The sequence below is a fragment of the Ctenopharyngodon idella genome, chromosome 13 (assembly GCF_019924925.1).
Source record: "Ctenopharyngodon idella isolate HZGC_01 chromosome 13, HZGC01, whole genome shotgun sequence".
Lineage (NCBI taxonomy): Eukaryota > Metazoa > Chordata > Actinopteri > Cypriniformes > Xenocyprididae > Ctenopharyngodon > Ctenopharyngodon idella.
This window is the reverse complement of record NC_067232.1, coordinates 32,133,221-32,148,988: the sequence shown is the minus strand read 5'-3', so window position 1 is coordinate 32,148,988 and position 15,768 is coordinate 32,133,221. Positions and strand designations below refer to the sequence as shown.

Genomic DNA, 15,768 nt, shown 5'->3' with positions numbered 1-15,768 from the left:
ATTAAGCATTTATTGAACAACACAAGCCTCTCCAATCAGTGCACTAAAAATAATTTGTACGTTAAATATTAAATACACAAAACAGGTAATCAAAAATCTAGACTGTCAAATTAACTTAGTAGCCTAATTCATAATAATAATACATGGCTCAACTTTTTAAGCACCTTCTCAAAACTATTCTGAAGCATGCTTCTATACTGTAAGTCAAATAGCCAAAATGTAAGTGATAACAAAAATAAGAGTTCACCCATTTTACACAGCCTGCTGCTCATAACTGCATCGAGTGCACTGGCCACGAGCGATGACGCTGTGGAGGCTATGTGTCGGACACACAGACACATTTAATGAGGAAAGTTAATATGCACGTTTTAGCCAGAAGTTTCATCTGAATTGCACATATTTCTACTTTCACATACAAATGACTTGTTGCACTTATGATAAACATGGTCGGCATCAATTCTAGTAGGCTACAACGTAATTACGCTTTCAAAACGGTCTGTTTTCCCTGCCATCGTTAGTTGAAGCTGTGTGTCAACAAGGCACGGCTGCAGAGTGTGAGTTGCTCCGTCTCACACGCAGCCTCAGAGGGAGAGAAATTCTCCAGTAACGTACAGAAACAGAATTGATAACGTCAGAGTTTATCTATACAATACAGGCTTGTATAATAATTTAGCCGCTGGGCTCGTTACCAGGTTTTGGTACCCGCGCCTACCTGTAGCCTAAACTACAGCTGGTTAAAGGCTCACACACCCCGTCCGCGTGCAGGACGATCCGCGTGTACAACAGGGCATGTGTGAGTGACTTGAGAGCGTCAAAACGGCAGTCCACTAAATCCGTTTTTCCGCGCTCACGGACAAAGGAGTATACTTTGAAAGGCTCGCGTGCTCAACTGTCTTTTTGGGCTTTGTCGGACATGCACGAGTTATCTTTCACGTCTTCCTGCTAAAAAGCACGTGCAAATAATAAACTTTCATGACGATGCAGCACTGGCCCGATCGCGTCTGTCAACTCTTGTCCATTGTGCAGTCCTGTCGAGCCCTGCATTTAGATGTATCACGTCGATTCTCTTTGCGTGGCATGTGTAAAAAGCCTCTCTTTCTCTCATGGTGAGTGCAAATGCGTAAGAGAAAGCTCAACAGGCAATGAAATTATATCTGCGCTAAACTTATTTTTGGCCTCTAACTCAATCACCGGGCCACAGTCTAGTTCAGGTATGGGAAACACTGTATTCAAATGAATAGATATTGAATCAAGATCAAAATCGAATTGTGAAATTTGTGTCAATACCACTAACCATGTTAATAATAACCTACTACTGGTGTTATGCTTTCAGTAATTTGGAATTTTAATTCCCTTGACTTTTTTAGTTAACCTCTAAAACTGAATGTCTACTTTTTGGCTAAGAAATGTTTATCATTTTTCTTATTTTATGTTATTTCTGAATTCAAAGGATATGTTTAAGGTAAGTTTGTACAATACTTGCATTCATATTTCATACATCTTTTCTGCAAAGATATTTATTATATATTTAACAAGTCATTGGTTTTATATTTACACCATGTTGATCACTTCAGGTGTGTAGCACTGGAAATAGAACTTTCTTTAACCAGATGGTTAATAAAGAGAATGTTGTCATGTTGTTGTTACGTCCTTGTGGGTGTGCCTGTGTATTCTCTTCTCTCTCCCTCGCTCTCTATCAATTTCTTAGGCTCAGCCCCTCTGGAGTATTATTGGTCTGAGCAGCTGTCCATCATTATTTAGCCTGTGTGATGCTGTTGCCAGAGTTTAAAAGCACAATTGAATCAGAGGAGCGTTAAAAAGCTCTTTTACTTTGTTTGCTTCTCTGTGATCATGTAGCCTAACATGTTTACTAGTGTTTTTTGTCTCAGCGACAATCTTAACTTAAACAACTTCTTTTGTTGCCATCTCGTGTTTTGGTCATTTGTAATTTTTTTTTTGGGATGATTTCTCCATGCCCTGGGGGAAAAGTGGATAGGTGAGATGTCATGTGACTTACATCATGCAACACATAGTAGGCCTGGTTTCACAAACAGGGTTTAGATTAAGCCAAGATTAAGCCTTAGTTCAGTTAGGATATTTAAGGAGCTTTTTTAAACATGCCTTAGAAGAAAACATTACTGGTGTGCATCTTGAGACAAAATAAATGGAAGTGACATTAAGATATGTCAGTGCAAGTTGCTTTCAGTTACAACAGCTCAAACCTGCATTTTAGTTTGAGACTAGCTTAAGCCTTGTCTGTGAAACCAGGGGTTAGAGACCTTGATGATCAGACACAATAGGTAAGAAGTGAGTGCCACCCCCTATACGTTTTGTTGTGGCAGTTAGTATAGTTCAGCTAGGGTGTGTAAATGCTGAAAACTTTTGATTTCCTTGTTTTTATTTTGTTAGATTAAACTCAAGTTTTCTTTGGGTTTTATGTTCTTTCCTTTGTTGCTGCTTACATCCCTTTTCCCTTGGGTTTGTTAGTTTGTTTGTTTTGATTTGTGTAAATAGCCTATTATTTTATTTTTCCTCTGTGTACTTTTTCATTATTATTACTATTTTACACCTTTTGTACCCTAATCTTCTAATTTGCATAATCAGGTCATCCTCATGAAACCATTAAAACACCACGGCACTAATGATTTTAAATATGAAACATGCATTTTAGTAATATATAAAAACATCATAATAAAGAAAATATTATTCTCTACACTGAACAAAGAGTAATTTCAACATAGGAATGAATTATTTATGTATTTGACTGCATTTTCAGCTAAAATTCTCATTACCGCAATGCGTCCAGGTATGTCTGAATGCATGTTGTGTTCTAATTTAAACAGAAAAAAAAATGAAAATATTCTTTAAAAAAAAAAAAAAGTATATGGATGTTGTAATAGATGTTTTCAAATGACAGAAAAATATTAATGTATAATATATAATAATGAAATAATGAAATAATAGTGGAAACATGAAGTGTCCATGACTGATGTTCTCATCCTCCACAACATTTAAGGACTCTTTACACACACAAAATTTTAAATAAATCTTGATTTTGAATTAAGCACATCTGCTAGAACCTTAAAGATGGCTATCAAGTAGGCAGATCTCTTTATATTTATCCAGTTTAAAAAAAAAAAAAAAAAAATCTTATCAGACCACGTACACGACATTTTGATTATCATTACCGTAACAGGAAACTTTGCTCATTTAGAAAAACTTTATATTAACAATTTTCTGTGAAATGTACTTCATTAATGTCTAATTATGTACATTGAATAAAAGTTGGCTAAATCAGCATGGCTTCTCTGAATTTAATAAAATATGCTAAGGTACCTCATCCTCCGCAATGCTATTCTCACTTACCGCAACAATTTAAAGCCAGTTGCGGTAGAGAGAACTTTTGTTTTGTTAATGAGAATTTGATCATACAGGCTGTTTTTAAGTTATACTATTGTTTAACTATTAAGTTATTACTAACTGTTGAAAAACTTTAGCAAAGGCTAGGGTGACAAAGAGAAAAGTCTACACAAATGTGGATGTTCACACACATGTTGGCACATCTATCATTATGAAGACTTTCCACAGGCATAATTATTTTGTATACTAAGCTCATATTTTCTACTCCCTAACCTGTAAACAACTCTCACAGAATACTTTTGGCCATTTTAGATTTTTTAATAAAACATCGTTTTAAAGCAGCTTTACAGAAAATGCATGCGTATACATCACAATTTAATTATTCAGAATTGTAATAAAAGCCTTGTTTTTCATGCTGCTGAGATGCTGCAAAGTGTTGGTAATGACATCCACATATTAATGCGGAATGTTTGAGCTGTTTAAATTTGGTCAAATCTGATTGGTTTGAAAGTGATTACAGCAATATTGTTTTTCTTTGCCATTATCGTTGTGGTGTGGACTCTACTATTCTCTTTTTAAAACTCTTTGTAGTTATTTTTATAGTTAGTTTTTAGTAACAAATATAGTAACCAAAAATATAGTATAGCCTTAACAAATAAAGTAAAATCTGTAGACTGTAAGCCATTTAGTCCTTATTACAGGATGTATACACACACAAACACACACAGTCAGTACGCCATTCAGTCTCTAATAGAATAATGTGCAACATTAAAAAAATATATATAATGAATACAGGAATTTTAAGTTCTAATTAGGAAAAAATAATCATTATAGAATGGTTAGGGTTATTTGGAAGGAGTTCATTTATAAAGAAATATCATTTTAAAAATGCTAAAAAAAAAAAAACTAAAAAAAAAACAACAACAACATGACATTACTTTAAAGACCTTTTCTTGGTGTGAACCTTCCTTTTAGGGCTGAACAAGCTGGGGAAAAACTTCAAAAGTTAGATGTTCTTGCTTAGATATACCCTTTACAAGAACCAACTCAAACCTTTTGCAGTAGCCATAAAAAACGTCTCATGGTTACGTATGTAACCATGGTTCCCTGAGAACAGGGAACGAGACTCTGCGTTTACCGCTAATAGGGGAACCGTCACTCGTGACAGGTGTCCGAATGCCAAAGAATCACACCACTCCAACCCTATTGGCCGGCGACAGCCTATGACATCATCATAGCGCGAACCCAGAAGTATAAAGGGAGCGCTTGAGGAAGCAGTCAACACCTGCTCGTCTTGAGGGACTGTTCAGCAGGCAGCCCGAAGCATGGCAGGGCAACGCAGAGTCTCGTTCCCTGTTCTCAGGGAACCATGGTTACATACGTAACCTGAGACGTTCCCTTTCGAAAGGGAACCCAACTCTGCGTTTACTGCTATGGGGAACGATATACCCACGCCGCCATGCTAAAGGAGAGTGCATGCCAAATGACTAGACAAACGCCCAGCAGTTTCAGAGAAACGCCGGGAGCAACTCCCCCTCGGGTCACGCAAGGCTGTCAGTGATAGCATTCCCTACGGCCAACAGCCCAAGCTGAGCCTAAAAGAGGCCTTCCGCAGAAAGCCTTCCAAAGCTGCTCAGGGCATCTGGGACCAGCATTCCGTGGAAAGCGGTCCCTTAAAGGGAATGTGGCCAGGAAACCGAAAGGAACCCCGGCCAGTCACTAGAGGGGAACAAAGTCACCCTCAGCGCCACCAGGGAAGCCGTACTAATTTGGCGAAGGCCAAACTTAGTCTGGGCCAACCCTGTCTGATACACAGAATCTCCATAACGCATTCTTCAGAGAAGAGAGCAAGTAAGAGCGACTGCAAATGAACAGTAAGCAACTCAAACCCACGCGCATCCCGGAGAGCAGAACTCAGCTCAGTGCTATCGTATTGAGGAGAGTATAATCCGCTCATCCTAGGATCTACTCAGTGTCTGACTAATGCACTGAGGAGGCTGTGCGCTAGAAAAACCCTGGTACAGGGGAGCACAAACCAGCCTGGGGCTGGTCTCAACGGGAGACTTCATAGAAGTCTACAACCAATGACCAGCTTAGGGAGCTAAGCACAATTACACAGTCAACCCAAAGGGAAGTACGAAGCTCAACCTAACAGACAGACCATACTGTAGGCACATAGTCATGGAGACCAGGAAAAAAAGGGGCCTTCAACATAACTAAAGTTCTAGAAGAGGAACTAAATATCACACCAGAAACTCAAATCGCATGGTGGTATTCCAGGGTGGACCATAAGGCCACTCACCTGAAAACATAACATGCTGGGCGCACGACCAACCATGTAATTAAGTAGCTGTGAGTGCCCACAAAACAGTCCATCCTAACACAATCCAGCAAGCAGTGTACTCAGTAAAAGAACCATTTTACTCTAAGCAAGAGGAGTACAGCGTACGCCATCACGCACCAAAGAAGGCCCCGTGGGCCTATAACCTCAGCAGACACGTGGCATCAGCTCGTGGCAGTGTTATCAAGCTCCAGGCGGGACAAACCAACTACAAAAGAGGTTAATAAGTCACCCGAAGCCCTGGCCAGCCAGCGACATAAAATCCCCTTTACTCTCTTAGTAAAGAAATGTAAAAGGTACATGCCAGCATGTTCCCAAAGGAGGCCCCGAGGGCCTACCTGTCACATGCGGCGCCAGCTAGCAGCCACTAAAGTTCTAGGAGCAAAATAGAACCGAGTTAAAAACAAGGTAACTACTTAGCTCAACTAGAGCTAAAGGAGACCATGCTCAAGGAAGTAAATGCATAAAACCGAACAACCAATCGGTTTAACACAAGAACTCACCCTGAAGAGGCAAGCCACTCAGAAAACATACTCAGTAAAAGCACCTTTTACTCTCTAAGCGAGAGGAGTACACAGCCGAAACTCTAGTATGACACATAGGAGGCCTAAAAAAGGCCTACGACTTGTAAACACGTGGCGTCAGCTAGTGGCAATCATGACCCATCCATGGTGATGAGTCACATAGAAACCAACACAAAACTGTGCCAACATGCAAACTGAAAGGAGGCCCTGGTAGGGCCTTCAACCTTCATGAACACATGGCATCAGCCAGTGGTAGCTTCATGACTAAACCAGCCAGTAGGCCAAGTACTCGATAACACTTGGATAAGAGGAGTACACACTCCACCACAGTACTCTATGAGAGGCCTGACCTAGGGCCTACTCTTACAGAGGTGGGCGTGGCCGATGGCGGTGTGAGTCAGCAAACAAGACTCAACCATCTCAAATATAACCAACATGAAAAGTGAAAAGGAGGCCTGGCAGTGCATACTACTTTTAGCACCATGTGTGGTCATAAATAGGGACCAAGCTCAAAGGGGACCAGCTCTAGACCCAACAAGCTAATTGTGGGTAACTAGCTACACAACCTGAGCTAAGCCTACACATTCCAACAGGCAATGTACATGGTACAAATAAACATGCTACCATGGTCTAAGGGAGGCCTACAAGGCCTACCATCTCAAACAAACATGAGCATAAGCCTGAGGCAGTGCTAAGATATGTGAGCAAACTTGCGATCGTAAACCAACAGCGCCCGAGATACAAGCTGTACTCAGAAAGAAGCTATCAAAAAGAGCCAACAATCTTAATAGTACATGTAAAACAGCTGCTGTGGTCATGATCGACTGGGAGCTATCAGAGATCATTTCTATTCTAACCAGAATAAGACTCTCTACACTCAACCTGAGTGTGCTATTCAACAGGTGATGCACTCAGTGAAACACAAACCCTAGCCGGGGAGTACAACAAAACACCACGTCCTTAGATAGAGGCTAAACACAGCCTGCTATCACAGAAACAGGTGATAACCTGTGGCAGCACTAGAGTAAGCTCACATATTTTAAAGTTTGTAGGGCTAAGGCTTAGAACCCAAAGCAAAAATAAATGCTTTGTAATCCATGCCATCCAAACAGGATAAATGTTTTCACAAAACAGATCTGAGATCTGTGTTGAACCCTTGAGAACGAAAGCTAAAAGCATTTAGCACTGTATACTCAAACTTGAATATAATTCAAGGGGCTCATGAAAAAAAAACATTATAAGCATGACAAAGTTCTACAAAGTGGGGCCTAGCAACACTGCATAACTTATCTTCTCAAAGATAAGGGCCTACCACCTGGGAAAAACAGCACCAGGAAGGCTCATAACAGCCTATAACCCTAGCTGATAACCTAGCACCTACATCACATCGAAGGGAAAATGGGCATACGGCCAGCAACTCCCTCAGGAGGAGGCCAGAACTAGGAACTATACAACCTCATAGGGATAGTAATAGTAAGGGTGATGTAACAAACAAGCACCTAAACCTAGCTCTAGCCTAGCCGCTAGCTAAGGCCTACTGGGCCAAACAAAGCTTGGGCTTAATTTTGAATCCTTCAAATATGAGGAGAAAATGAAGCACTACAAGCAAACAATGTCAGGGGGCTGATAAAGCCGACCTGCACACAAATAACTGAAGTGACGAGTGCTAACTCAAACCAAACTAAAGTATTAGCTGAGAAGCTACTCTAACATAGGAGGCTACAAAATAGCGGCCATAAAGCGGCCTGCATGTTTTGAAAACTAGCCATCCTAATGCTAGTTATTTTGCCCAAAAGAACCCCTTCTAAATTTACTGACTACATGCTCAGGAAAGCTATACAGGAAAAACAAGGTCCATACTTTTTATAAACATAAATATAGACCTAGCTTACCTTCCTGCGGCTCGTAGAACAAAGATTTTCCCCTCCTTATTTTTATGCATGAAGAAGGATGAAATCAAGAGTTCTTTTAAGCCTAAAAGCACTTTCACTATCAAGCCAGAAGGCGGCCTTTAGAAAAAATATTATCAAAGGCCCAGCCATCAGCCTAACTGTAAAAGAAACACCTGAGCAAGTAGAAAGAAGCTCAAACTCAGGAGGCGGAGGAAGAAGGGGTGAAGGCAAATGCAAAGTTGCCCCTGCATTGAGAGGGCATTGATCACAGACGCTATTGGTGTATGTGATTGATCACCTCCTCAAACCTGCTTTTTCCTCCTCGAGTCCAGCCGTCTCTGCTCCCTGTTCTGAAAAGAGGAGGTGCCTGAGCGGCCATACTGGACCTCTGGCCCTGTCTCAGAGCCTCAGCTCGAGATGGGCCAGCCTCCTGATAAACTACATGCTCAGAAAAACTATACAGGAAAACAAGGTCTTATTTTAAAAACATAAAATAGACCCATCTCATATTCCTGCGGTTAAAAGACCAAAGATCCCTAATACTCTCTTTTTTTTTTACATGAAAAAGGATAGAATCTAAGGTTCTTTTAAGCCTAAAAGATCCTCTCATTATTAAACCGAAAAAGCAGGCCGACAGAAATAATTACTTTGGGCCCAGCCATCAGTCTGACCATAAGAAGTATCTGAGCATGATATATATATATATATATGAGGTGAAAGAAGAAGAGGAGAGGGTAGATATAAATCGGCCTTTAAATAGCTGGGGGATCGATTACAAACGCAACGGTGTTTACAATCGATCACCCATCTCACTCTGGCTTCTTCCTCCTCCCGTCTGTCTGGCTCAGATCCAAATCTGAACGGCTAGGGGACTTCTCATGCCCTCCCGATCTCAAACACGGAGATGAGGAAGGAATGAAAAGTCTGGGAGCTGCAACATTCATGGACAGAAAGGAACCGTTCGATGAGCCATCCGCGCACGGCCCCTTTCTTAACGCGCTCTCACGGCAGCTGCAGAACGCCGAAAAGCGCGTCCCAAAAACACAGCAGCTCCACATACCCCAGCAGCCAGAGGAGCGCTCGTTATCGGACGCGATGACTACAAACACGGACGTCACCGTCATCCAGCCCCTCATCCTCGTCAGCCCCGGGGAAGCTTCCCAACGAGCTCACCTGCGAGCCCTATGATTGCAGCCGCCGTATTGCCTCAGCACACACGAGGCTAGAATCACCAGGCACAGATGCAGACACCTCTTCCCTCGGGATGAGTGCCAAACGAGAACGGAGCATCCCGATAGGGAGACGCTCACAGTGAACAATAGACAAACACACAGACGGCGCCCTCAAGCACCGTCTATGCGTGCTCCTCTCCAGACAGAAAAAACGCCAGAAACGTGTAAATCAAGTGTCAAAAACCTGGGACACGGATGAACACATTCTCCTGAACGTTTGTAAGGCATATATAGAGTAATTCCTTACCGGCGTTGAAAACAATGGCATAGACAGAACAGTCCCGAAAGAGGAGAAGATGTTGACTGCTTCCTCAGGCGCTCCCTTTATACTTCCGGGTTCGCGCTATGATGACGTCATAGGCTGTTGCCGGCCAATAGGATTGGAGTGGTGTGATTCTTTGGCATTCAGACACCTGTCACAAGTGACGGTTCCCCTATAGCGGTAAACGCAGAGTTGAGTTCCCTTTCGAAAGGGAACACACACTTTAGCTATCCCATTTTTTTATTTTTATGTTTGAAATTTTTAAAACCACGTTTTTGTGAGAATCACCCAATCAATTCTTCTGACATTATTTCGTTTAGCGTTTTGTCTCTTGCCATCATCACCACACCAAATATTTATCATAATCACAATGTTACCACTTCCCAACCCTAGACCCTGAAATCTTGAATCGGTCAAACGTTCTGAAAAAAAATATCAAGATTTTATTTTATTTTTTTGCTTATTACCCAGCCCTAGCCTCAACATTTCAGTACCTGTTAAGCAATACTTGAAGGAGTTGTTGTAATAGAGAGTTTGTGATGGTGTCTAAATCTTGCCGTTTTTTTTTTTTTTTTTTTCTTCTACAGTTCCTTCTGCAACAAACGTCAGTGTTGTTTGCCACAACTTTGTGAATGTGTTGTACTGGAACTACAGTCATCCAGCTGAACAGCTGAAGTTCAGTGTACTGGTCAGAACTTTTGATAGGTACGTGTGTGTGTGTGTGTGTGTGTGTGGGTGTGTGTGCGTCAAAAGCAGCTGACAAAAAGTTTCAAAAAATGTGACATTTCTTATTCAAAAGACACTCTTTCTGTCTTGTCTCTAGTGATTCCCAAACTGTTGACACTTCCCAGACGTACCTTGATATCAGCGACTACAGCAACGATGCGGGTGATGATTACTTTGTGGCTGTGACAGCACAGGTTGGACAAGAGAAATCAGAAAGTGCCTCCATTAAATTCACCTACAGCATAGACTATTATGATGAGAAGAAACATACATATAAATGTAAGTTCTCTGAGTATAACTTAATCATTGTCACAGACACGCCAGGCTCTACACTCACCCAATCACATCGCACTCCCTCTCCTGAGTACTGACAAGCCACACCTGACGCTCATTCACACTCATCACCACAGCCACATAAAAGTCACGCCAGTTCACTCAGTCACTGTCCGGTCTCGTTAACACATACCAGTGTTTACTTACCTCCAGGACTCCCTTACTCGACTACTTACCTGTCTCCAGCGTCCACAGTGATTCCTAGGGTCTCCTCGTCTCCTGTGCTTCTCCTGTGTGTTCGTCTGTTCCACGTCTCCCGGCATCCACGCTCCCTAAGAGAACACAGTCAAGTATCAGTTCCAGTTCATCGGCTCATCGACCTATTCATCTGCCATCACTCACCTGCACTCTGCTCACGCTCTGCTTTACCTGAAATAAACCTGTTAATCCTTACCTGTGTCTCCGCTCCCTTCTGTATGTAACAATCATACACAGTATTATACTTTTTACAGTGTTTTAACAGTGTTTGCAAGACACTAATGATGAAATACTATTAATATTTTAATTTTAATTTATTCATCCCAAACTGGTGTGTATGGACACACTTAATTATAGTTTTAGTAAACTTTGAGCTTAAATATCTTTGAAAATCTTGTTTGAAAGAATGTTCAGCATTCAGAAGTAACTGACAGTGATGACCAGGAGAGTAACGATACACTCGTGTCACGATTCGATACATTTCACGATACATGACACAATACAATTACGATAGTTTAAGCCAAAATAAAGACAAGGGTTTTGTATTATTATGGTAAAAAGTTAACAAAAATGTACTGTTGATTAAAATGCTTAATTTGGTATTACATCAGGGTTGGACTTGAATAGGCTTGGACTCAATATGGTGAATTAAATGTCTATGCTTTCACTTTAAGGATTGCTGCTGCGTATGCACTTCAGATGATCAATGCAATCTATCACAGTTTTAATCGCAAAGCATTTCAAATGACTATTCCCATGATTTAAAGGCTTCATCCAAAAATTTAAATTCATATTGTTCATATCACCAATGCATATTGTCGCATTTTTATATCGCAGTATTACAATAGGCCCATATCGTTACACCCCTAGTGATGACGTCATTAATATTTACTTGATTGGTCCTTTCAGTACTGTGTCTATTTAAACATATAGCTGCCTTTACTGTGTATTATGTGTTCATTCTCATTTGGCCACATTTCATTCATCCATTCATTCTGAATGGCACAGACTGTACACAGACTGTTTAAATTGAGCAGTGTAACATTTTATATGTTTGGTTGACATGTATTTTATTTTGATAATGAACAGGCTGCGATGTTGTCAAGTTAGCAATGCTAGTAGTGGTATGTCGTGTGTCCGCGTGAGGTGCCGGTGTGATCACTTGATTCCCACCCTTATAACAGTGGAAACAACTTAAAATACTCAATCTATGGTCATACAGATAAGACATCATTTGAAACTGTAAAGGGTTTACTTTTATTTTCATACACTCACAATATTTAATTTAACACAAGCTTGTCGGTTAGTGGTTAATGATCAGCTAACCAGCTTTGGTTCTCTGTTAAGAAAAAAAATGAACATCTACCCTAAATAAACATCTCTAGATAGAATTAATTTGCCTTAGTCGCGAGATTACTTTTTTATTTCTGAATAATATTATTCGATTATTATTTCTGGGGTTTTTTGTTGTTGTTGTTGTTGTTTCTCTAAGCAATATTGGCTTGTGCTTTTTTACAGGCTCTATGGACTTTCCAGCTGTAAATACATCTGTCCACAAAGATGTGATTGAAGTGTCCTTTCAGCACCCTTACTTACTTTATGAGGAGGAAATTCTGAATAATGAATTCAAGTACACAATCACACATGATCAGGTCAGAAATGCAGTCAAAAAAAAAAAACCTTTGAAAGACCTGTTATTGCAATTTTTCTTTTTAAAAATCACTCTATTCTATTCTCCATCTTCAGAAAAAGAGTTCATACTTATGTTTTGCGGATGAGGATCTATGCACTACAGAAATCCCCCTTAAGCAAAGTGTGGCCGGACAGTGTGTTGAGTTGAAGTTTGAAGGGAAGATTGATGCTATTCCTACATATACCTACAGAAACGTCTGTGTCCCACCTGTGACACCTGAGACCGGTAAGATCCTCATCATTTTTACTTTGTTCATTTTTTCTAATACAGTGCGTGCAGCTTTCTTATTGTGCTGTTAAGTAGACATCAGGGGCCGGTTGAACCAGCTGTGTGCAAATTAACTTAGTTTTGGTATATATGGGCACTAAATTACAACTACTAAATATTTTTGCGCTGCACCATTAAACTTAGTTGAAGTGTAACTCTACATATAATAGATTACATTGTTAGCAGCAGTCTTGGGGGTAAGGCATTAGTTACTTTCTGGTTACTAACACATAAGTAACTTGAGTTACGTAATCAGATTACTTTTTCAAGTAACTAGTAAAGTAACGCATTACTTTTTCAATTTACAACAAAATATCTAAGTTATTTTTTCACATGTATTGACTGACAGCTCTCCTGTCTTCATGTTGAGAGAAATAAAGTGCAGAGGTGTTGTGTGTGCTGTGTGAACATGATGGTTATTGTGATTCTAGTCTAAATGTGAACATTCATTTACTCATCTCACTTGCACAAAAACATTTAGTATTCCTCAAAATGAATAAAAAACAGTGAAATGCAATCAGAATTTTACGCAAACCTGTAATAATTAACTATATTAAATTACACAAACATACTTTGTATTTAATCTCACTTTATTAACGTATTTATTAACTTTATTAAGCAGCTGCTTTAAACATACAATGCTCATAATAACTTTTGTTAACTCTACAACAAGTAAATTTACTTCACCAGCTAGTTATTCTTTGACAGCAATGCCATAGAAATATACAGAGCTACTGTAAAACCGGAAGTTCAAAGACAATATTATAAAGATGGTGGCGCACTTGTTTCTCTGGCGAATAAGGTCTGGGAGAGGGGAAACCATCCACCTGCAATTGACCATGAAAAATGCATTTAATCATTCTTTTAACTAAATAAATTAATAAAGTTATAGTGTGAAAATACGTTTATTATAATTGTTAGCGCTTATTAAATTATTTCACACATCTTTTTGGAAAATGACCAACTACCCGTAGCTTTGCCACTGCTTTACGTTCCAATTTAAGTAACTGAATTCTGGGATTGAATAAGTGCACTCCACTTTGGCACTACTAATATTTCACTAGGGAATAAGGGGTGATTTTGGTTACAAAATATTTTATAGGTAAAGAGTTTTATTTCTGTGCCACTATCTGCACCAAAAAGAATGGTAATCTGTTTATTATTGTTATATTATTATTGATATATTTTACATAATATATCTACTATTGAAATATAAGTATTTGCTGCCTTCTAAAATACATTGTTTTGCCCAGGGGTGCACATAAGTGGTACGCATGTGCGCTTGCGTGGTAAAAATAAATTATGCGCACCAGAAAACATTGCGGGAAGTGCTTTCGAGTACTAACATTTTTGAGGACCGGTTCAAAGGGACACGTTTACTTTCTGGAGTAGGATTTTTCTCCATCTCTGGTTATGATGAGAAGTGTGTTCTTTAATTATTAGGTGTGCAACGGATCGCAGTAACTGCTAAATTTAACCATCATAGAGTGAAAGTTTATCATTTGGACATGTTTTGTCTCACCAACTAACACATTCAAACTATTTTAAAAGTGGAAGAAGAGGCGAAAATCGTACCTCGCGAGCTGTTATCTGTGCGCACAGCCTCACACCCCCGAAACACGCACACAGAGAGAGAGAGAGCGCTCAAACTAAATTATGTCAAAATACCTGTCTCGGCAAGTATTCTCTTGGTTATGTCATCATAAGTGAACAGTTGAGAAAGGAACCGGATGTGTGTCAGTTATTCGGTCCGTGCTTTCCTTCTTAAAGTGACAGCAGCCTAATATTCTTGCTGTTGTCTGCGTCATTAATGTTAGTAAAATAAAAAAAATCATTATCATCATCTACCATGTTCGAGAGAAAAGAAGATAGTGAGGAGTGCAGTCAGGAGGAAAATGATGAGGACAGCTTTTAGGGTAAGTGTGTCGCGTAAAGTATGAGTACCAAGCATGGTCTCCAGGTGCTCCCTTGAGAACCAGACCAAAAAAGTTATGTGCACCGCTGGTTTTGCCCAAATTTTAGTGTATTATTGGTGAAAGATCCCATAATGCACTGTATGTCTTTTTGTCCTCTGTGGGACACTGTTGTTGTTGTTGTTGAAGAATATGCTTATGGGTCAAATCGTGTCAAATCAACCAGAGGTCCCCGGCTCAAATTTTCGATTTTGTTAATGTTTTTTCTGTAGAAAGACAAACATAAATAGTGATGAAAGCCAAAATATTAAATGTCACAGTCACAGATGTGTATTTACTGAGTAATCCACTATTTTGTAGAGGCGGGTCAAAATGACAATTTTCACCTGAGATTTGGAGCCAATTTATACGGGTGTAAAAATTACTTTAGATGGCAGCATCATTATTTTATTTTATTTAGAGATTGGTAGGTCTATTTGTAAAATCTGTTGACTGAAGATTTCAAAAGAAAAGTTTATTAAGAATGAGAATCTAGAAGGATATTAAGATATCTTGAATAATTTGAGTTGCAGGCATGCAAACTTTGGAAAAGGAGTATTTATGGCACTCAGGTATGTTCTATGGAATTGAGATATTAGAAAAAAAACATGAGATACATTTCTAGTTTCAACATTATTTGTTCTTCAGATACTCCTCTTTAAAATAAAAAAGTATCAGCTGTATGAAAAGTGACCCACATTTGGTTTTTGTCCACTGAAAATGTGTACAATTTACTAATGGATCCGCATTAAGATCTCCATATCTCTGGGATTGAACCATCGAGGGCCTTTAAAATGCAGATACCAAAAGGAAAGTTTGTTAAGAACCAGAATCTAAAATGATATTAAGATATCTTTAATACTTCTTGAGTTACAGGCATGCAAACTTGAGGCAAGAAACACAAGAAGTGCTTTTTACGATTTTTGAACTGTCACTGTTGGCATATAATGAAACAAAGATTGTTAAAGTCAACAGATTTTACTAATAG

The 15,768-nt window shown here is 39.5% G+C and overlaps 1 protein-coding gene across 1 annotated transcript in view; it reads left to right on the top strand.

Moving 5' to 3' along the window:
• Positions 1-15,768, top strand: part of ifngr1l (interferon gamma receptor 1-like) — an 82,778-nt gene that overhangs the window by 63,825 nt on the left and 3,185 nt on the right. The window contains 1 exon segment of the mRNA XM_051916353.1: positions 12,387-12,520. Coding sequence (XP_051772313.1) covers positions 12,387-12,520 — 134 coding nt within the window.